This window comes from Ochotona princeps, chromosome 27 (assembly GCF_030435755.1).
Source record: "Ochotona princeps isolate mOchPri1 chromosome 27, mOchPri1.hap1, whole genome shotgun sequence".
Lineage (NCBI taxonomy): Eukaryota > Metazoa > Chordata > Mammalia > Lagomorpha > Ochotonidae > Ochotona > Ochotona princeps.
The window spans coordinates 5,324,461-5,346,392 of NC_080858.1; the positions used below are offsets into that span (position 1 = coordinate 5,324,461).

The 21,932-nt window shown below is 45.6% G+C and overlaps 1 protein-coding gene across 6 annotated transcripts in view; it reads left to right on the forward strand.

Moving 5' to 3' along the window:
- Positions 1–21,932, forward strand: part of DENND5B (DENN domain containing 5B) — a 140,195-nt gene that overhangs the window by 42,125 nt on the left and 76,138 nt on the right. For 4 of the 6 annotated variants that reach the window (XM_058655746.1, XM_058655744.1, XM_058655747.1 and 1 more), the window contains exons 2-4: positions 10,754–10,819; positions 13,465–13,574; positions 19,540–20,206. In XM_058655746.1, coding sequence (XP_058511729.1) covers positions 10,754–10,819; positions 13,465–13,574; positions 19,540–20,206 — 843 coding nt within the window. The remainder of the gene's footprint in view (positions 1–10,753; positions 10,820–13,464; positions 13,575–19,539; positions 20,207–21,932) is intronic. The other 2 variants (XM_058655745.1, XM_058655748.1) reach the window with 1 other exon arrangement.

Here is a 21,932-nt window from a genome sequence, read left to right on the forward strand (position 1 = left end):
AGGACAGTTAAGCTGCCCCTTGGTGTGCTGGTGTTCCATATCTGAGTACCAGTTTGAATCCTGCCTTAAGTCCCAGCTGCTCTGCTTACCATCCATGTTCCTGCTAATGTGCCAGGGAAAGTGGCAGATGATCTTACAGGAGACTCAGATGGGAGTTCTTGGCTCCTGGCTTAGGTCCAGCCCAGCCTTGGCTGTTGGAGACATTTAGGGAATTAACCCGGAGATAGAATCTCTGTCTCTGTCTCTCTCTGCACCACTGTGCCTTTCAAATAATTGTTTTTAACACCTGCCATAATTTTGTAGATTTTGTAGCATTATAAAGGATACTTCTCTCTTCCTGTGCATGTTAAAGAACATTCCCAAAGGAGTCTTTGAGAAGTTTAAGGAAGTGTAGGAGCTTAAGGGCCAAGAGAAAGAGGGTGTGGTGGACAGAGTTCTGACGCTGGCCTGAACGGTTGCTGTCTTCTGGCCCTGCAGTCAGAGCAGTCTCAGGAGTTGCTGTGAGGATGCAATAAAAGTTACTAATTAGTTGGCCCCAAATTTGGGAGAGACTCTTGGGTTATCCCGACTCAATATTTTTTTATTGAAATATGAAAAAAAATTTTTTTTCAATATACTTTTTCCTCGTTATTTGAATGACAGAGATCTTCTATCTGCTGGCTTGTTCTCTGAATGCCTGCAACAAGCTGGTAGTGGGCAAGAACAACCCAGAACCCAGTCTAGATTTCCCTTTTTTGTAACAGGTGCCCAACTACTTGAGCCATCACCTGCTGCCTCCTAGGGAGTCCATTAGCAGGAAGCTGGGATAAAGATCAGAGCAGGGGCTTGAACCAGGTACTTGGCTGTGGCATATGACCATCCCACAAGTGTCATTTTAGCTGCTGCTCTGAATGCCCACCACTCACATGGATTTTTAAAAGCAGAAAAACTCAAATGCTGTAGAATGGGGAGCAGCAGAGCTATGACTGAAAAGAAGTCAGAGGGATTCCAAGTGGGTAAAGGTGTGTTTGAGGTGAGGGGAGCCACTGTGCAGGGACCAGAGAGAAGGACTCGGTGTTAAAGGCAGCTGGCTGATGGCCAGCAAGGAAGCAGACCTTAGTCCTATAGCCACATGGAGCCAAATTCCATAACTAAGTTTGAAAGTGAATTTCTGGACTCGGCATGATGACGCAGTGGCTAAATCTTAGCCTTTCTACTGCCAGAATCCTATATGGGCACTGGTTCATGATCTGGCTGCTCCACTTCCCATCCAGCTCTCTGTGGCCGGGAAGGGAGAAGCTGGACCAAGTTTGGGGCACACTGAAGTGGAGGCTTTTGCTGCTGAAACAGCAGCTGGAGGGAGGTTCTTGGTGGGCAGTGAGAATACTGGTTACAGATCATTTTGAGTATTTCCCTTATGCTTTTCTGATGCAAATATGAAGTTGTCTTTCCTATGCAGAATGAAGAAATTTTGCTCTCCTCACCCCATTTTTATCCTTCCTTGTTTCATGTTTAATATTTTTTAAGGACTCTGTGTGATTCCCAGGTGGCAGCAAGCACTTGAGTACTTGGGCGGTCATTCACTGCTTCCCAGGTGTATTAACAGGGAGAGCTAGATTGGAAGCAGAGCAGCTGGGACTTGAACTGGCATCCAGATATGGGATGCTAGCATGGCAACTGGTGGCTTAACCCAGTGTGCCATGATGCTGGCTCCCATGTTTATTTTTAAAACCTCAGAAAGTGGCTGAAGTGCCTTTCTTCCCCCATCAAAGTGGTGACTTTTCTCTCATTTTTTAAAATACTGAATCTTCTGGAACCACAGTTTACTTCGCAAGTCACATCAGGCACTTGTTACCCACCCCATATGTGAAGCGTGATTTCATGGGTTTGGGCAATTCCATACTGAAATCTTTACAAACGCTACCCATACTGGGGAGGGCCTAAAAGGCTTTTGTATAAAAAACACACTGTGGTATGCAGAAACTTGTTAGAAACTTAGGCGATCATGTCTGCTTAGTAAATGTCGAGTCTGCTGGGCCATCCAACTAATGCCAGTAATTGTTGGAATAAGAATGTTTCTGTTTGATTCTTACAGGTACATTCTTTCCTGGTGAATCTGATTACTGGCGATTTTTTCCCCATTTGCATCTGTTACAATAATGTAATAGACCAGAGTGCAGGGTACAAGGGAATGTGTTTTGTTAGTGAAACAAATGTAGCTCTTCCCCACCTTATCGTTTATATCTTTCCTTGGGAGAACTTTGCTGATTCTGACTAGGAAGGATTTGTGCTTTTTAATGAGGGCAAAAGGAAGAAAGTATTCGTGTTTAAGTCCTTTGATAACCATATGGACACTACACTTTATGACTTGTGTTTTTGGCTACTTAGGAGGTTTTGAGGGAGAGAGAATTGGCAGCAGAGGGAGGGAAGCATCTGCTTTGCTCTAATCAGACAGCTGCTGCTTTGAGTGGGCAGCAGGCAGGATTCAGGTGGAGTCCATCGGAGAACTCTGGCTGTATAAAGTTACCCTTCAGTCATAAATGTTTCAATGCTGAATGATTCTTTTTTGTTGTTCTGGAAGGCGAGGCTGGCTCTGCTAACATCTCTGTGGCAGAGAAGGCCTTCTTTAGCAATAGGGATGACAAAATGCAACATGAGTTGTGACACTGGTATGCCTTCTCAGAAGGATGTTGGATGAATGACTCTCATAGAATGAAGAGACCTAATAATAGTACTGCTCGTTATTATAGTAATAAAAGGGCTCAGAGAATCTGTGCTGTGCACCAGGATACTAGACTAGCGTGAGAGCTCTTCATAGAGCTGGCGGAAAATGTGCAGTATTAGATTGGCATTGTGGTTCAACAGATTTCACTGTGGCATTCCTTGCTGGAGCACTGGTTAACAATGGCGGTCCTTGCTGGAGCTCTGATTGAGTCCTGGCTATTCTGCTTCCAGTCTAACTCTCTGTTAGGTGGGAGAGCCGTAGAAGATGGTCTGTTTGTCCCTACCACGTCTTGGAGACCCAGATGGAGTTCCAGCCCTTTGGCTTCTGCCTGGACAAGCCTTGACCATGGTAGCCATTTGAGGAATGACACAGTGTATGGAAAATTGTCCTGAGTCTTAGAATACAAAAGTCCAATGAACCATGAATGTTTGAATTGGGAAGTGGGTAACTGTACATTATCTTTTAATTCTACTTCTCCAAGGCCTTTCTGAAGAGTGCTTATATTCACCCAGCACTAGAACCCTGCTTTCATGGCTATAATTATCTGAAGTTCCTGAAATTCCGTTACCTACTTAGAATATTAAAATTGCTGACTAAGCACTATTGACCACATAACAAACACTTATTTGATTATTAGCCTAAAATTTATAAACCCATGTTTGCTGCCAGTTAGAATCTGCCAGTTTTAAGAATCTTTCTCTGGTTTTGTGTTTTACTAGGAAGGGGTACTGTGGTAAACATGGGCTACCAGCAAGACTCCAGATCCTGGGGTTCCCTTCTCAGCTTGTTTTTCGTTTGTTTGTTTGTGGCTTTTTTTTTAAAGATGTATTTGTTTTTATTAGAAAGGCAGATCAGATTTACAAAGAGGAGAGACAGAAAAATCTTCTGTCTGCTGATTCACCCTCCAGATGGCTATGATGGCTGGAGCTGAGCCGGTCTGAAGCCAGGAGCCAGGACCTACATGGGTGCAGGGTCTCAAGGCTTTGGGCCGTCCTCTGCTGCCTTCCCAGGACATAAGCAGAGAACTGGGTACAAGTGGAGTAGTCGGGAAACAAGCTGGTTACCCTTATGGGATCTGGGTGCTTGCGAGATGAGGGTTTAGGTGATTAAGCCATCGTGCTGGGCCCCCTATCCCCAGCTTGTTTCTACAAGTGTCAGTGTGATCCCTGCTTGGTGGCAGGCTGTGCTCTGCCTGGCAGTGTCGTTGCACAATAAGGACTATGTCTGGTCTTCGGCCTGAATTTGTGAAATCATTCAAATTTTCTGGATGATGGGAATATTATGCTAATATGGTGACTAATGATTGGCCCACAGATATCCCAGAGCTATCTCCAGAAGTAATAGGAGGGTTGGGGTTTTGATTCAGCCTGGGCTCCAGGGCAGGGGTGAGGGTGGAGGCTGAGTTCAGTCACATCCCAAGAGATTTGTTCAGTCAAGTCTTTGTCATGGCACTCTGCCAAGATCTCTGGATACTGAGATTCAGTGGAGTGTCTCTGTTGGTGGACGTGTGTGTGTGTGTGTGTGTGTGTGTGTGTGTGTTGGGGGGAGGGAAGCTGTGGGGCTATGGGGGGGGGCGGGGAGGGTGATGGCGGTGGTAATGTACCCTGATCCCATAAGGAAATTCCATATCCCCGCCACACCTTGCTTACCCTGTGTGTCTCTTCAGTTGCCTGTTCCTTCTCACAGTCTTTGTAATGAAACTGTAACGTTTAATTTTCCTGAGTTTTCTGAGTTGCAGTAAATTGTTGATCCTGAGGGCCTTTTGCCGGTCTCTTAGAAGTGAATTAGTGTAGGAATCCCAGAAGTGTGACTGGTGTCTGAAGTGAGAGCAGTCTTGTTGGGGACCACGTCCCCCACCCAACTTGCAGGGCCTGAACCAGTGAGGGAATGGAACTGTATACAGAACCAAGGTGGGATTGAATGTATTGTGTGCTCTTGGAGTAAATTTCAGCAGTTGAGGTGTAGTTAGAATGAGCTAAAATTAGTCTGACTCTTTAATTTTGATATAATGGAAAAAAAAAAACTCAGAATCTCCTAAAAATTCCAACCTTTCTGATGCATTCATGTAAGTCATGATTAAAGCCAACTTTTAAGGTGGCCAAGGTTGTTTTCTTTATTCTTGAATATTTCTCAGTAGGGCCAGTAGTTTTATGGAGATGCCCTGGGGCAGTTGCCCTGGTCCCCACGTGGCCAGCAGCCTGGAGCTGACCAATCCCTGACCTACAGGCTCTGTGTTTCAAGGAACTCACAGGCGCTTTGTGGCTGGACAGTTGTGGTCTTGATTAGTAGCTGGCTTCTGTGAAAAAGGGCACATGCTGTAAATCCGGGCACATGCTGCTCTGTGTGTGAGGCACCATTCCCGTCCTGATGTTCAACACAGGGACAGGAGCAGACAGCACAATGCAGTCACGGGTTAGGCTGGAGCCGGAGGTCAAATCTCAGGCAAGCACAGTTACACAGAAATAGCTAAATGCCGTGGTAACAACCCCAAACCATCAGAGGCTGAAGACTGCTTGAAGTCTAATTCTCATTCACCTTGAGTGCAGTGTAGACTGTAGACAAAGAGACACCACTTTGCAGAGGCATTCAATGACCCTGTCTTACTTCATTTTGTGACCTCATCTCATTTCCGTTTGCATTTAGCTGCTGGATGGCAGAGGCAGGACAGATTGTGTATTTTAATTTGCAGGTGACTTGTGTCACTGCTGCTGTCATTTTGCCAGGGTAAGTAGTCATTTGACCCCTACCCAGAAATGAGGTTGCTGAGAAGGAGAGAAGAGGGGTGCTGAGGGGTGCCCCACGCTGCCTCTGTCACAGTAGGGAATCCGCCAAGGTTGTGCTTTGGTGCTCAGACGATGGGAGGCTTATCCGTGGAATGTTGTTTGGGGCAGTTTCAAGGGTACTCTAAGGAGAAAAGTCACAGCAGAAAGAATGAGAGGATGAAGGGTTCAGGGTTACGAATAAAAGACTTGTACTGCTGAAGGAGATAAGTCACATTCCAGGAAGAGGAAGTGTGACCTGAGCCTGAGCTCAGGGTCAGGTAGGCAGTCACTTCTCCGCCTGACAACCAGGAAGGAAGGGGAGGAGGGTGAGAGATGAGGGCATTGTCCTGTGCTGACAGCGTGCCCGCGTTGGTCACTCTGCTGGCGCAGCACGGGCACTCTGTGCATGTTTCTTGAATGTGTTATCTCCTGTCTGAAAGCATAAAGCAGAAACGCTTTCCTTCGCCTTGCACTCTCCTCTAACATCATGCATGTCGCCAACTCTGCAGCAGGTCCTTCAACTCCCTGCCTCTCCTTGCCGACTGTGCCTGCTCACTTGGAACGACTCTGGGCAGGCGTTCACCCCTGCTGCTCCGTGGAAGCTCCTCTCATCCGGGTCACCGCTGCCTTCCATGTAGTCACATTCCTCTTTGTGAAACATTTTCTTCATTTGGCTTTCATTCCATCAGTACTCTGGTTTTCCTTGTATCTCACAGGCTGCTTTCTGTCTTTGGCCATTTTGCCAGTTGCTTATTCTTTCTGCCCATTCTGATTTCTTTTGTAAGTGCCCTACAGCTCTCACTCCTGCCTTCCTCTCTGCATCTGTGTCCTGGATTATCGGCTAGCCATCTATTTAATATTCACTCAGAATTTATTAATGTTTGTTCAAAAGTGTCACTTGGGTATTTATTTGTATGTATTGCTTTGAGAGTAGAGAGAGAAACCGAGCTTTCATCTGTTGAGATTTTTACTGAATCAGAGTTTCAGATTGGTATATAGTTATTATTTAATGTTTCAATTAGTGTGTTTTTCCAACAGAGGGGAAACAACCTGGCCTTTTCTCGTCCCTGCTTCTGTTCCCTTAGCCTCTGCTGCTACCCTCTTGCCTTCGTAAACTGCCAGTGTTCTCAGCTGCCAGGGTGATCTTCTTAAGCAAAGATAGGTCATGTCCTTTCCCTGTTTAAGATTGTTCAGTTGCTCTCTTGGATACCTAGTGTTCAACGCCAGGTTTTCCCAGTGACCTGCAAGGCCCTGAATCTTCTGGCCACTTGCTGCCTCTTTGGCCTCACCTTCCATCCATGGTGTTGTTCAGGTACAACGACCCACTGGTCTTGCCCAGGCTTTGCCTCAACTGTTCAGGTCTGCCTGTTGGGTTCAGTATCAGTTGTCTCCATGCCTAGAGTCTTCTTTCTTGAGATGACCTCACTTGGACAGGTGTGGATCCAGGCTGCTTGCCTCGGGCGAGTCACTTAGCTGCCCTTTTTTTTTTTTTTTTTTCCCCCTTTTTGCTTTGGTTTCTTGGTTCTGTGAGGACAGTAATGGGATCTGAGGATGGTGAAAGGAGTGAGTGTATGTGGAGCTGTCAGGATAGCACCTGTCTTAGAATAAGCACCATGTAAATGCTAACTGTGATGGTGACTGTTTCAACAGGTGTCTGTTTCATAAAGTTAAATGTCACCTGTTCCGCGTTGACCCTCCGTTTTAGCTGCCAGTCTGCCAGGTGGCCCTTCTCTTTCTAGTCAGTCTCACTCATCAGCTCCCACCACCTCCCGGGGCCCAGATCAGTTTGGGGTAGGCTCTACGCGGGCAGTCCCCACCCCACTGTTTTCCCTTTTGCCCTCAGATGGAGTGTCCAGCGTGGATTTCAGGGACAGTTTTCTGCTTCCCTTTTCTTGTTCCTGTCCTTTCTGGACACTAGGAGAAGTGTATGTTGGTATTTTATCTTTTCCTTTAGAGAGAAAAGGAACAAGTCTCACCCATCCTGATCCTGCACAGTTCACAATGTCCACACATCTCTCTCTGCTTACAGACCTGTGGACAGCCTATAGAAATCTATACCAGTGGCTTTAGGCTTGGGGTGGGGTCTTTACACCCAGTGCCAATTGAGAAACAGCTTGAAGCCACTGACAGGCCAAATCCCTTTCCCAGCATTGCAAGGGCAGTAGTGTTGTTGGCATTCTCACATCCTCTACAAACTTTGTAGCAGGTTCTTCCATACTGTGAAATATTTCAAATACTTTCTGGGGGGTTGAGAAAGTTTTGGAGTTCAGTCCTTTCATAACTGTTCACATACATGTTGATGTCTTAAACAGGTATTCATGCTTTTTTTTAGTTTTTACGTTATCTTTTAAAATGTGTATGCTCTGAAATAAACTTTGAACTCTGAACTTTAATTATGAGTCAGATTATAGCTTTGTTTGAAACATGCACAAACTTTGCTGGAATTTTTCTGAGTTATTTAAATTATAGCTAACTGGACTCTAAATTTGGATGCAAAGGTGAAATAATTGAACAACTAAATGTATTGAAATGATGGATTGTATTTTGAGCATAACTGATCATACTGCACTCTCACATTTGTTTTCATGTTTCGTTTTTTTTCTGATGCGACCAGAAGCTAGAAGAACTAAATGCAGGAATGGGAGCTGTTGGTAACTAATCCTAGTGAGAATCTGTATGTAGACCAGAGTGTCCCCTTTAACCCAGGCAAACACAGATTACAGGCTTCAGTGGGAGCTGAGCAGAGCTGGCAGCAGGACTGGTTTCCCCCCTTGGCAGCTCATTTTTGTGAAGATGATCTTCAGTGAGGACTGTGTAGTGTATGCTTGCTTCTCTAAATGGGATATTTGTGGTCATGGACAGCAGCTCCCCCCGCCCCCCTGTTCTGCCTCTGATGAGTGGTGGTTATTTTTGTAAATGAGAGAGAGGAAGTGTTTCTGGTAGGTATTTTGTGAGTGTAGCGTCCCTCTTGAAGTTTTTCACACTAGTTCCAGTTGTAACAGTTGCTTGCCATTAAGACTGTGCAGCTGTCTGCTTTACATGCCCAGAGGAAGTACTGGCTTGTGCCTGTCGCGTCACCCTCAGCCAGAGACCTGACACAACGGATGTGTGGTTGTTTTGAACCAGTTAACTCACAAAGTGGATGTCAGATTGTATTCCTGACTGTCCCCCAGGGATCATTGATTTCACGGTGCCTTAGATACTTGTGATGAGTCATTCCCTCTGTCCCTACAGCCTAGGAGGTCTGTAGACACCTTCCCTAACCCTTTGTGTTGCTGTTCCTGTTGGGGAGAGCATGGAAAAAGTCCCCTACAGCCTTCCTTGGGGTGTGGACTCTGATCATGTCAGGATCAAGACTCACTATGTTCTTGTTCTGGAATCATTGTGACCTTGGGGTCTGGATAGAAGGTTGTCTGACATTGATGCACTTTCTCACTTGTCGTGTGTGTAAGGCAGAGAGACAGCAATGGAGGGACAGACATACTGCTTTCATCATTTGGCTCATTCCCCAAATGCCCGTAGTGGCTCAGGGGAGCCAAAGCCGGCATCCAGGAAATGACTGTTGATCTGACCAATGTGTGCCAGGTACACTACCACTAGAGTCAGGAGCCGGAGCCAGAACCTGAGCACCTGCACACGAATGTGGGGAAAAGGCATCCTCACCAGAGCGTAACAGCTAGGTCAACTGCTCGCCCCCATATGCTATTGTTCAAACAACAAAGACCTGATATCTCTTTATTTTTTTCTTTTCAAGATTTATTTTATTTTTATTGGAAAGTCAGATATACAGAGAGGAGGAGAGACAGAGAGGAAGACCTTGCATCCAATGATTCTCTCCCCAAGTGGCTGCAACAACCACAGCTGAGCCAGTCTGAAGCCAGGAGCCAGGAGCTTCTTCCGGGTGTCTCACACAGGGTCCCAAGGCTTTGGGCTGTCCTTGACTGCCTTGCCTGGGCCACAAGCAAGGAGCTGGGACCGCTTGGACACGAATTTGAGCCCATATGGCATCTCAGTGCATGTAAAGTGAGGACTTTTGCCACTAGGCTGCCGCACCAGGCCCCTGACATCTCTTTAGAGATGTGTAAAAGCAGACAACCAGGAGTTTCAACGCCCTTCAAAGCCTCTCAGGTGAAGATTTGTAGTGTGTATTTATCGCTAGCTGTGTCCTCAGAGTAGTAAACTTCTCTATATGAGGCCACAGCTCATGGTTAGTAGTGCTGGAAACGATTGTTGTTTAAATGGGATCATAGGACAGAGCAGATTTCATATTAGGTTTATATAGATTGATATAGAAAAGATTGATTATTTGTGAGTTTGGATATAATAACCCTTTCTTTAGATATTGGAAATGTCATTTCTAAAATACATTTGTTTTTGTAGAGCACTTCTCAGATTTACTAAAAATGTTGAAAAGATTATATAGTTTCCCTCCCTGTCCACCCCTTGCGGTTGCAGGGTGCATGAAGCCTGTCCCCTGATCACGTTTCTGTGGTGTTTACCTGCTGACTTCTGTTAGAGGATCCCTGCCACTGACCCTGTCACACGCCTGCATCCATTCTTTCTTTCGTTCATTTCAAAGCTGCCCTTGGCTGTTGGCAGTTTTGATGAGGACTTGTCAGGTATGCGATAGCTTGTTCTTCTTGGAATCTGTCCGACGTTCTCCTAGTGACTAGATCGGGTCATGGGATTATATGGTCAAATAGATACGGTGTATGTGGTTAATATGGTAAGACACTGCCTGACTTAGGTGGCCGTACCATTTTTTGCATTCTCACCAGCAGTGAATGGGAGTTCTGCCGCTTCGCATCCTTGTCTGCATTTCGTATCGTCAGTTTGTCAGACTCGAGCCACTGTGATAGGTGTGCAGCGGCTGGGATGTAATTTTGGGGGGGCGGAGGGAATAAGTTTAAAAGCCGGTCTTTTGTAGTGTTGCTGTTATACTTTATTATTATCATACTCTATTATACTTGACTATGGAAATATTGCTTTCTCTCTAGAGAGATTAGTGTTGAAAGAATATGTGTGCTTTTCCTTGTGCAAATAACTTCACAGATATTTAAGTGACATTTTGTTGAAATTAACTGTTCTCTTTACTCTCATTACTAATAGCTAATGAGCTCTATCCCATTGATGTTAAGCTGTATTCTATTGATATTAATGTTTCTCATTTAATTGCTTTTGTTTAATCTTTCATTCTCATTTTCCATTCTTTAAAGTCATTTTTGCTTTTTTGTTTGTTTTGTTGCTTTGTTCATAAAGCTTTTCTTGTTTCTGTTACATTGTGTAGTTTTGTACCAATGGCTAGAAGCAGATCGTCATGGCAGGAGCCAAGATGCTGCAAATGCGACCTCAGGTAAAAGTTTAAAGAAGTGATGGGGTATTAGAAATTTTATCTTAATTCACCCCAATCCCATTACAATAAATGTGTCTTTATTCGGTTTTGATTGAACACTTTGAATAGGTATTATTTTGTATTTTTGTTCTCTCATCTTCATCTTAATTTTCATAAAGACTTCATTTGCTTCAAACCTTGAAAAAATATCACCAGTTTTAAGCTGTCTTGGCAGATAGAATAGTTTCCTTAGGAGGAAAAGCTTAATTGTGGCATAAATTTAGTAGGGTACTTGGCAGTCTTAACTTGAAGTTAAATCTGTATTTAGTCATAAAATGGATTATTAATACTGTGTAAGTTTATACTCCTTGTTTGTTTCAATTTCAACTTAAAAGATATTTGGATTTCTTGGGAATCCAAATTCTCAGACTGGGTCATTTTTCCCTGCAGGAGATTCTCAGTTACAGGTTCGTAACCTGTGTTCCAGTGCGAAGAGTGGGCTGTCTTCCGGACCCAGCCCTGAAAGGCATTTGTTTAGCTAGTTCTGTGGAGTTGTATCCACTCATTTCTGAATGCCTAACGGTGTTGTCAGAAGGTCCAGAGGGTTGATTGTTCCCCTAATTTTCTTCGGAACGCTATTTGCCAAGACAGCTTTGTACGATTAAGTAGCAGTGACTCTTCCTGTTGTCCCCATTTTGGCAATCTGATGGAAGGTGGTGGTGGTGGTGGTGGTTCTGGTGTCTTTCTTTTGTGAGGTTTTTTTGTTTCTGTTTTGTGGGTTTTTTTGGTGAATTCATTGTGTCTGGAGGTGATTTCCTTCTCTAGTTGATTCTGTCTCAAGAAGGTGTGGTGTTCCCTATTAACAGAAGAATTCTCTTTCAAATGGCACTGTCATGACTTATGATTTATCCTGTCCCTTTAATAACTTGATATCTAAATGAAAATAATGTTCCTATTTTAACCATACACAATCAGGAACTCATGAAAAGGTAAGTGTTGCCAGAAGTTATGTCTGGACCGTGTACTGTGTCCTGGGCTCCCACAGTTAGCAGAGGAAAGTGGATGTTGCCAGTGGTGGGGACGAGGGGACCTTCCTGGGCTGTGCGTTGTCTGCTGGTGTCCTGTCTCAGTAGCAGTCAGCAGCAGGTGCTTTTAGAAAATAAGGAGACAATTTGTGTTTTGGTTTTTCTAGTGATGAAAGAGGTAATCTTTATTTTCTTCCTTATGAAGCATTAAATGAACATTCCTGGTGTTCACATGAAGCTCTGGTAGCTGCTTAAAGACACCATTCACCGTGACATCACGAATTCTGAGCCCCAGCTCTGCTGCTAAGCCACCTTGACTTATTGGTCTGCTGCTGCTTATACACCCTAGGATATGGATGTACTAAAATCATTAGGCTCTCTTTTAGGAAGCCTCTGATAATTTCAGGGGTGAAAATTTCTAGTTCTTAGAAGAGGCAAGTATGGGGTAGAAAGAAACAGAGTTGTAATTGATGCTTGCCCAAAATCCTAAGGAGAAAAATCATTAGCCATAGTCATAACCAAGGCAGTAGTTTAGTTGCCTCAGTAATGTATTTAAATTATGTGCCCTTATTCCAAAAAGCTTCTGTGTATTTATATTACAGTCTCCGGCAAGATTTTAGAGTGTGACTTTTCCCTCCTTCTATGATCTGTTAAGTTTTGCACGTAGAAGTATTTTAGTATCTATCTTTTCATCTTTTTTTTACCCAAAATGGAAACTGAGTCTAACAAGATGTCAAAGTATGACTCATAAGTCAGATTGCTTCATTGTATTATTAATTGTACAAATACAAGTGACCTTTTCTTTAGCTGTAACAGTTGATGTTTTGTAATTCATTAAAGTCTTAAAATAGAAAAAAATAGGAAACAAATAGACATTCCAAGGTCTTCCTGCTCTAGCCCCAGTTTGTGATTTTGAAAAATTAAGATCCACCACTTAAACATTTTACAAAATTAAGGTATTTAGTGACAACAGATATTTTTAGGAATTGAGGGGTCAAGGAGATAAAGACTAACCTGACACCTTTTACTGGGTTTTCTTAAATATAATAAAGTACAGTTATTTCATGGTTCTAGAATTTTGAGGGTAATTAATTTGGTGTGAGGTGTTTAACGGGCTCATGTGCTGCTTCTGTTTTTCTGACACAGATACTCAGCAATGACATTTCTAATTTTACTAGTTCTCTTACCTAACAGCCTTCGTGCGCTCAAGTGTGTCAGAGGTTTTTGTGAAGACTCAACAGCAGAATCGCCACCTCTTGAGCATCGAGCATTGTGACTGTGTATAAAATTTGATAGTTACAAGACTGGGATCAACTCAAGTCAAGATGATTCTTTAGTGAATTAAATATTTCCAAATGAAGTTTTTTTGGTTTCCGAATAATTAAATGAGGACTATAAGTTAGTGACAATTAGATTAGCGTGTGTTGATTGTTATTTTTTTTTTAGTTGTCAGTTATCTATGATTTTAAAATCTGATCCTAAATTTTTAAATGTGGACCTCCTATTTCCAATTTGCAGTTGTTCTTTAAGCGTCTTACCACTCAGACTGTTAGAGGTAGAGATTGATTTCAAGTAAGTATAGAACTATAACATGTTTTTCAAAAAGGGTTGTAGGCATTGATGAATTATTTTTTGTCATAGGTGAAAATTTTGACCAGAGTCCTTTGAGAAGAACGTTCAAATCCAAAGTTCTGGCTCACTATCCTCAGAACATCGAGTGGAACCCTTTTGATCAGGATGCTGTGAACATGGTATGTGTGCTCTGTTGCCCTCTCCATTTTCACTGTAGCCTTCGAAAGTTTATTGGTGAAGATAGTGACTATATGTTGGATGTGTCCATTATTTCACTTAATGTAATCCTTTAAAAATTCTTGAAGAAATATACTCTCCACATTTTACAGATGTGGCAGCAGAAACTCAGAGAAAGTAGTTGCTCAGGGTTCCAGCAGCCATGAGGTCTGAATCACAAGCCATAGACTATCTTATCTCCTTGCTGATGCTGCATTATGGGCTTGTTCTGAAATAACCAGAGCTGGGCCAGGCCAAGCTAAAGCCATGAGTCAAGAACTCCTCCTGCATTTCCTGTGTCGGTAAAAGGGACTCAAATCCTTAAGCTGTCACCTGCTGCTTCACAAGCACATAGCAGGAAGCTGGATTGGAAGTGTGGTCAGGACTTGGCCACAGGCATTCCAGTGTGATGTGTGAGTGTTCCAAGCAGCAGTTTAACATTGCATTACAACAGTCTCCCTCAAGTTTTCATATTTTAAAGAACATTGTGGGGGCCTGGCATGATAGCATAGTGGTTTAAGTCCTCACCATGAATGCACCGGGATCCCATATGGGCACCGATTCTAATCCTGGCGGCCCCACCTCCCATCCAACTCCCTGCCTGTGACCTGGGAATGCAGTTGAGGACGGCCCAAAGCTTTGGGACCCTGCACCCGTGTGGGAGACCCGGAGGAGGCTCCTGGATTCAGACTGGCTCAGCTCCAGCTGTTGCGGCCACTTAGGGAGTGAACCATCGGATGGAAGATCTTTGTCTCTGTCTCTCTTCCTCTGATATCTGCCTTTTCAATAAAAATAAGTAAATCTAAAAAAAAATAAATGAACATTGTGGGATGGGCTTATAATTCATCATTTTCATAGACACCATAAAGATGAAGGGAACTTAAATACATTTTTAGAATTTAGTAGAAATTTGTGAGGAATGTGAATCAATGCATTGAGTAATGGAAGTCTCCTTTGAGAGATTCTTAGAAATAAGGTAGGCATACCAGGGCCCAGTGCAGTGGCTCAATTGGCTAAATCCTCAGCTTGCAAGCGTTGGGGTCTCATATGGGTGCTGATTCGTGTCCTGGCTGCTCCACTTCCCATCCAACTCCCTGTTTTTAGAAGAGTGACAAGATCTGACTTACATTTTTTTAAAGTACTGTTTGCATGGTTGAGAGGAATGCACACCCGTGTGGGTCTCTGATTAGGGTCAGCAGTGGAGGTATGGAGGAAGGTGGGTAAGACAAATATTTCAATTTTTTTTTTCCTGTGTTCACAGGGAGGGAAGGGAAGGAAGTCATTCCTTGCTATCAGACTACATCAGTACCCAGGGATAGGGGGACGGTCCTTTGCTGACTCCTTAGAGACCCCAATATGGGGAAAAGTGTTCCAAGAGTATTACTTGAGCAGTTTTGATAAGTTCTGAGCTGTTGTTGGCTTCGTTGCACCAGGGTTGAGAAAATCTTTCCAAGGTCTATTGGTTGATAAAGTCCACCTCACTGCATCTCCAGACCCAGAGCATGATGTAAAGCTTAGCCAGGAGAGTGGTCCAACCTGTTCTACTTTCCATCCTCTGACAAGACAATTGACGCCCCATGCTAGCTTAGATGAGTAGGCTGTCATGTCCCCCATTTGCATGCTGTCCACTGCACAGGCAGCAGCAACTGAGGAGGCCCAGTCTTGACACATATACTACAAGATCGGACCACATGTTTTGTGATTTTACCTGTGGCCAGAGCTTGAATGCAGCAATCTAGTTGGGGCATCCCCTAAGAAACCCCACCTGGGGTGACCTCAGACTTGACTTGTGTGCGTGCCAACCAGTGCAGGGTCAGGTTTGGTCCTTTACCTGCACCAGCCAATATTACTCGGCCCACACAGATGCTGAGAAATGCCCGAGCCATGCCTGGCCTGGCCTGGCCCACCCCTAGCCCTGGCTGTTGTGCTCCCCAGTGGGTGTTTTTAAAGTTCCCCCACTCCCAGTCACAGATCTCACATTGCTAGTAGGTGCTGTTGCCCTGCTTGGTGTGGTCTACCCTCAGTCCTGGCTTTGCATGTACTGATGGGTGCTGTGGCCTGCCCCAGCCCAGCCCAGCCCCCACCCAGCCCCAGGTCCTGTGAGTATCAGGTAAGTTTCGTGTCCAGCCTGGCTCAGCCCATCACCAACCCCATCTCTCTGCGCTCAAACCAGCAGGTGCTGTAGCCCCACAGAGGCGAGCCGATAAGTCCCCTAGAGAGTCTGCTCCCAAATCTAGTTTTCTCGCCTTTTGATAGGTGCTTTGGCCCAGCCTGATGTCTGATGTGGTCCCCCCCTTGCTCTGACACTTGCAGGGAGATACTGCAGCCTGGTACAGCCAGGTATGCCCTCCCACCCCCAGTTCCAGCTTTTGCATGCTCTAGTGGATGGTGGGCATGCTATTTAGCCCATTCCGGATTATCCATGTGGGTGAATGATTTGGCCTGACACAGATACACTGCCAGCTCCTCCCTCTGAAGCACTCCATCTCAGCTCCCTTGTCTATCTGCAACTGCAGTGGCCCAGTCTGTGAAGACACCAGAAGTCATTCCTCCACTGTCAAATTGCCCTCAGCAACTCCCACTGCAATAGGAACCCAGACTCTCTTCCCCGGGCAACCTGCAGTTCCCCTACATGGGGACTAGGGTGGCGTGTCCCAGTCCAGCATTCTCTAGCTTCTCCATATATCCTTTTAAAAAGGAAAAAGGGCCATTGGCCCACCATGGGCAAGTTGGCTTGTAGGGACTATGGGGATACAGGCTGGCAGAGGACATGGGGGATAACACCATGGGGCAGTGGAGACCTGGGGACTCATGCCAAGGCAGCCAGAGCAAGCCTGGGGATTTCCCCATGTGTTGGTCCTGAGTGGGGTGGAAGAAAGGGAAGGGAGAGCCCTAGGTTAACATGCTGCTGTGGTGTGCTGGTGTGCTGGGCTTGGGCAACTTTGAATGGGCTTGGATCTTGAGTGGGCAGAGGGGTAAGGTTCTAGGCCAGCACACATGCCAGGAGCTTACAACCCCAGCATTTGTGCAGAGCTTTAGGCCAGCAGCCCACCCCACTGGATGATTGGGCATTGGAAGACTGGGCTGGGGAACCCATGTGCTCCTGGGTGCGGGGACTGTGGATTGCTCAGGGAAGGGAGTAAGAGTATGGGTGGGAGGGAAGACCACTGAGGGAGTATGTTGTAGGTGTGGAATGACTTCTAATGGACTTCCATCAACAAAGCCATTGTACTTGCAGGTAAGTATAGGGGCTGAAACAGAGCAGTTTGGAAGGGGGAACCTGGAGGACCTTTAAAGATCTGACTGATGCACCAGCCCACATGGGAGACCTGAGCATGGTCCACAGCTGACCCCAACGCAACAGTGCACACTAAAGCTAGGCCTGTGGGCCTACCTGGCAGGGCTAGATCACATTGAGATTGGAACACATTGAGATCAGCAGTGTTGGAACAAGGAATAGATAATGTTACTCTGGGCCATGACACTAAGCAGCACGTGAGAGAACCAGGTCTGGGGGCAGATTCTGTGAGGGATAAGTGGGCCCACCCCTGTGGAACTGCAAAATTTCCATAGGTTTTCTTAAAAGCTTAGGGTAGTGACAGGATGAGCTAGGTATGACCATGGAACCCTCCAACAGTCATGGGCACTGGGGTTGGGATCAGGCCGGGCTGGTCCAGGCTGTAGCAGCCACAGGTACACCTAAGAAGAGGGTGTGGGGTGGGCCAGGCTGCAACATCCACTAACTCCTACCTAGGCTGGAATGGAGGGGGCAAACTGTGTCAGGTAAGGGCCTAACACCTGCTGGCATGTGTGAGATCTGGGTCCTGGAGAGGGTCTTGTGGGGGAACTTGGGAACCTTCCCTGGTGGGTCATAGCTCCTACTGATGAGCATATGATTCAGGCCTAGGTATTAGGCTAGGCAAGGTAGCTCCACCTGTCAGCAGATATGTGGGTTGGTTCTGGAGGGGGTAGATTGGGCAGGGCCAGGCCAAACTTTAGCTCACTGGCATGTGCAAGAACCGGGTGGGAGTGTGAGTCATATTGGGCTAGGCTATCACACTTGAGAGTTTACATGAAAGCCAGGGATAGGGGCAGGCTTGGCAGAGCTAGGCTGCAGCACCTACCAGCAAGAGTTGGGACTGGGGCAGGCCACGTCAGGCTGCAGTATCTGATGCAAAAGCCAAGGGGCAGACTTGGCTAGACTGATCGTGGCACTCAACAGCATGGGTGCGGACTGGATAGTGGGATCAGTTGGATTGAACTAGGCCCCAACACCCATTTTTGTGTACAGGAGCTGAATGGGATGTGGCTTGGGTGGGCCTGCGAGTACCTGCCCTTACTGACTGAGTGTCTCTTCTCCCTTCCCCACTCCATCCTGTGTCACCTCCTCACAGCGTGGGTTCTCTTGCCTGGGCCTTTGCACCTGGGATCAGCTTCCTCTTCCTGACAGCTTTCAGTTTGGACTGTTTTTTTCCCAGGCAGCTTCTCCTTTTGTAATGTGTGTCATCCTGCTGTATTTTTCCCATGGCAGCCTGGGCGGCTCCCTGTCATGGCCCTTCCTCTGCTTTATGTTTGTCAGTCATCTGCCATCTTTGTTGCACGCACTGCCCCAGGAAGCTCCAGCAGTGGCTGTCTCTCGCCTTTGCATTGCCATCAAAGCACATATGTAAATCTGTTGACAGTGTGAATGAAGGGTGTGTAACTGTTAAGGTCAATTGTGCCTTCTTGGTAAAGAGATTGGGAGAACATCTAAATTTAGTGCCAAAATTAGTTACTAAGTGTGAAAAAAAATAGAAAAATGTAATTAATGTGCAGTAAAACTACTCCAGTGCAAACACTGAAATGCAGATAGAAATATATGAAACTGAATACCTATTGGTAAGGTGATTGAATACGGGTTTGTTTTTCTCAGTGTATTTTGCATGTTCTGTATTTGTTTATTTGATTTTAAAATGTCTTAAAGAATCAACTCTGATATTTTTCTGCATTGTAGGTGTCTGAAATACAGACAGCATCATTAGGTCTTTGGTAGTTTTGTTCCAGTATTTGACTCAATCTGGAGTAGTTACCAAGACCCAGAGCAGTGTAGTCTTTACTGGAAATAATTCCAGGTGCCTTGTTTCTGCCCTTCTGTTTGAGTAAATCAAGAAGCTTTCCACTTTCAAAATGTATTTTTCTAAGATAAAGTATCATCCAGAATAGCAGTGATGATGTTGTTTTCCACCTGTTTCAAGGTGTTTGGTTTGAAACATTATCATCATTGCTACAAGATATCCAGTACTTGTAGAGTTCTGTGTACCACTGTGTCTTCCAGCCATGGTATGGCAGATGTAGGTGCTGGAGTAGAGCGGCCCAGAGAACTCAGGTTTGTTGAAGGTCACAAGCCCCTTAGAGACTCACTGGCATTAAGTCAAAGATCTTTTTCTTAGTAAAGCCCCCAGCATGTAATGCCACATAATAAAGATTTCTTCCTTGTTTATGTATTCATGAGAACAATATTTTTTTAGGTTTATTTTATTTCTTTTTTACTTGAAAGAGTTACATGGAGAGAGGGAGAGACAGAGAGAGAGCTCCTCCATCTGCTTGATCATTCCCCAGATGCCCACAACTGCCAGAACTGGGCCAGAAGTTCCTTTCGGGTCTCCCACATGAGTATAGGGACCTAATGTGTTAGGCCACCTCTGCTGCCTCCCCAGGCTATCAACAGGAAGCTGGATGGCAAATGGAGCAACCAGGACATGAACCGGCACCCATATGGGGTCGAGGATTAGCGTACTCTTGGGAAGCCACTGTGCTATCCCTGGAAAATAATTTTATTCAGGTGTAAATGAGGAGCTTGCAGTCTAGATAAAAACTGTCCTCTTGAATCCTGTCTTATAAAACAGTGCACATTTTTGATGAATCCAATGCTCTTGTCTCCCTCCACAGCTGTGCATGCCCAAAGGGCTGTCATTCAGGACGCAAGTGGACAGCAAGGACCCCCAGTTCCACTCATTTATCATCACCCGAGAGGACGGGTCCCGCACCTATGGCTTTGTTCTCACTTTTTATGAAGAAGTCACAAGTAAACAGATCTGCACCGCCATGCAGACACTGTACCAGATGCACAACGCTGAGCATCCCAGCAGCGTACACGCCTCGTCCTCCTGTAGCATGGACTCCCTGGCCAGCAGCATCGACGATGGCGACACAACCTCCCTCCTGAAACTCCAGCGCTACAACTCGTACGACATCAACAGAGACACCCTGTATGTTTCCAAAAGCATATGCCTCATCACCCCGCTCCCCTTCATGCAGGCCTGCAAGAAATTCCTGCTCCAGCTTTACCAGGCAGTCACCTCCCAGCAGCCCCCACCCTTGCCACTGGAGAGCTACATCCATAATATTCTCTATGAGGTACCCCTTCCACCACCAGGGAGGTCGCTGAAATTTTACGGTGTTTACGAACCTGTCATCTGCCAGAGACCTGGCCCCAATGAACTCCCGCTCTCTGATTATCCTCTGAGAGAGGCCGTTGAGCTGCTCGGACTAGAGAACCTGGTACAGGTGTTCACCTGTGTGCTGCTGGAGATGCAGATCCTCCTCTACTCACAAGGTGGGTCTACCCCAGAGTCCCGCGTTTCCTGTGCGGTCATGATTGGGTGAGGAGCCCGAGATGTCACTTCTCTTTGAGGTGACAGTGGCTGTATAAACAGGAAAAAACTTGTCAAATTTGGGTAATTTTTTAATGGAAATAGCATCCCTCCCGCTTTCCTAATAGCAAATTCATTAGAGAAGAACATCATCTTTCTTTTCACAATGAGACTGGGGTGAATCCCATTACCACCCAGGCAGATGTAGAGTTCCCATTCTTAGTAAAAGTGTCCAAAACAAAGATGATGTTGGAAGGGTGTAAATAAAACTGTTGACTCAGCAGCTTCATGAGAGCTTCTGTGGATCTTTGCCTGTAGGAAGTGTCCTGTGAGTAAGAGAGTGAGCGAGAGAGAAAGGAAGGTGAATGGCTATTAGACTGATGTGGCTTTCCTGGATTTCTGTTTATCAACATAGAAGGGAAAAAAGAGTTAGTTTTGCTTTTCTTTAGTCCTAGAAGGTCATCTTCAAAGTTTTCCCAATGTATAGGTGAGAAACAGAACACTGCTGTGTTACCAGTACTTTTTTTTTCTTTTTGAAGATTTGTTTTTATTGGAGAGTTAGATATACAGAGAGGAGGAGAGACAGAGAGGAAGAGCTTCCGCCCGATGACTCCCCAAGCAGCCACAAAGCCAGGAGCCAGGAGTCAGGAGCCCCTTCTGGGTCTCCCATGCGGGTACAGGATCCCAAGGCTTTGGGCCATCCTTGACTGCTTTCCCAGGCCACAAGCAGGGCCCCCCCCCGGGATTAGTACCGGCACCCATATGGGATCCCGGCATGTGCAGGGTGAGGACTTTAGCTATTAGGCTACTGTGCCAGGCCCTGCCAGTACATTCTTGATGACTGCTGTGGGGTCTTGGCTAGGACCCAGTTCCTACTTGAGCTCACTGAGGAAGAAGAGATGATGTGGCCTGGGAGACAAGGACCTGACAGTGGTTGGGAAGTGATACCTGTGCATTGATGGGTGCTTTGTGAAGTGTGGCACAAATATTTGGGGTGGCATTTTGCCAGCCTGTGTTTTGCCTAGTAGAACAGCAGCACAGTCTCCCGGCGGCAGCTGCTGTCAGACTCATCTTACCACTTTGCTTTTCTTATTTTTTCTATTTTAAATTATAAGTGTGACTGAGCCCAGTAGGCTATATTCGTACCTCCCCATCTTGTGTGTATGTTGACACTGTTTATGTGTTGACAGCCCGCAGGAGGCGGGCTTATCCTGCGTGATGTTCTTTGATGATGTGGCCCTGTGTCTTGGTTTGGAAAGTTCCTCTCAAATGGTCAGTCTAGATTCTTGCTTTTTCCTCTTGGATTACCTGTAAACATCACACCTCTTGCTTTCTTTTGTTCCTGAAGGATTAGGGAGTGAACTTAGCTAGAAGAAACAGAGTGTGGAGCTTAGTACCCTTAGACCTTTGACTTACAAGGAATCTTGTTTTTCCAGCTGGAGGTAGATACTCTTTCTTAAAAAAAAAGAAAAGAAATCTTTCATGCACTGCTTCACCCCCCAAATGTCTGCCACAGCTAGGTTAGCCAAGCCAAAACCCCGAACTTCTTCCAGCTCTCCCACATGGGTAGCAGGGTCTCCAGCACTGGGGCTGTATTAGGAAGCTGCTTTCCCAGGCTATTAGCAGGGAGCCCAATTATAAGTGAAATAGCCAGCATTCAATTTGGAACCCATTTGGAATGCCAACACT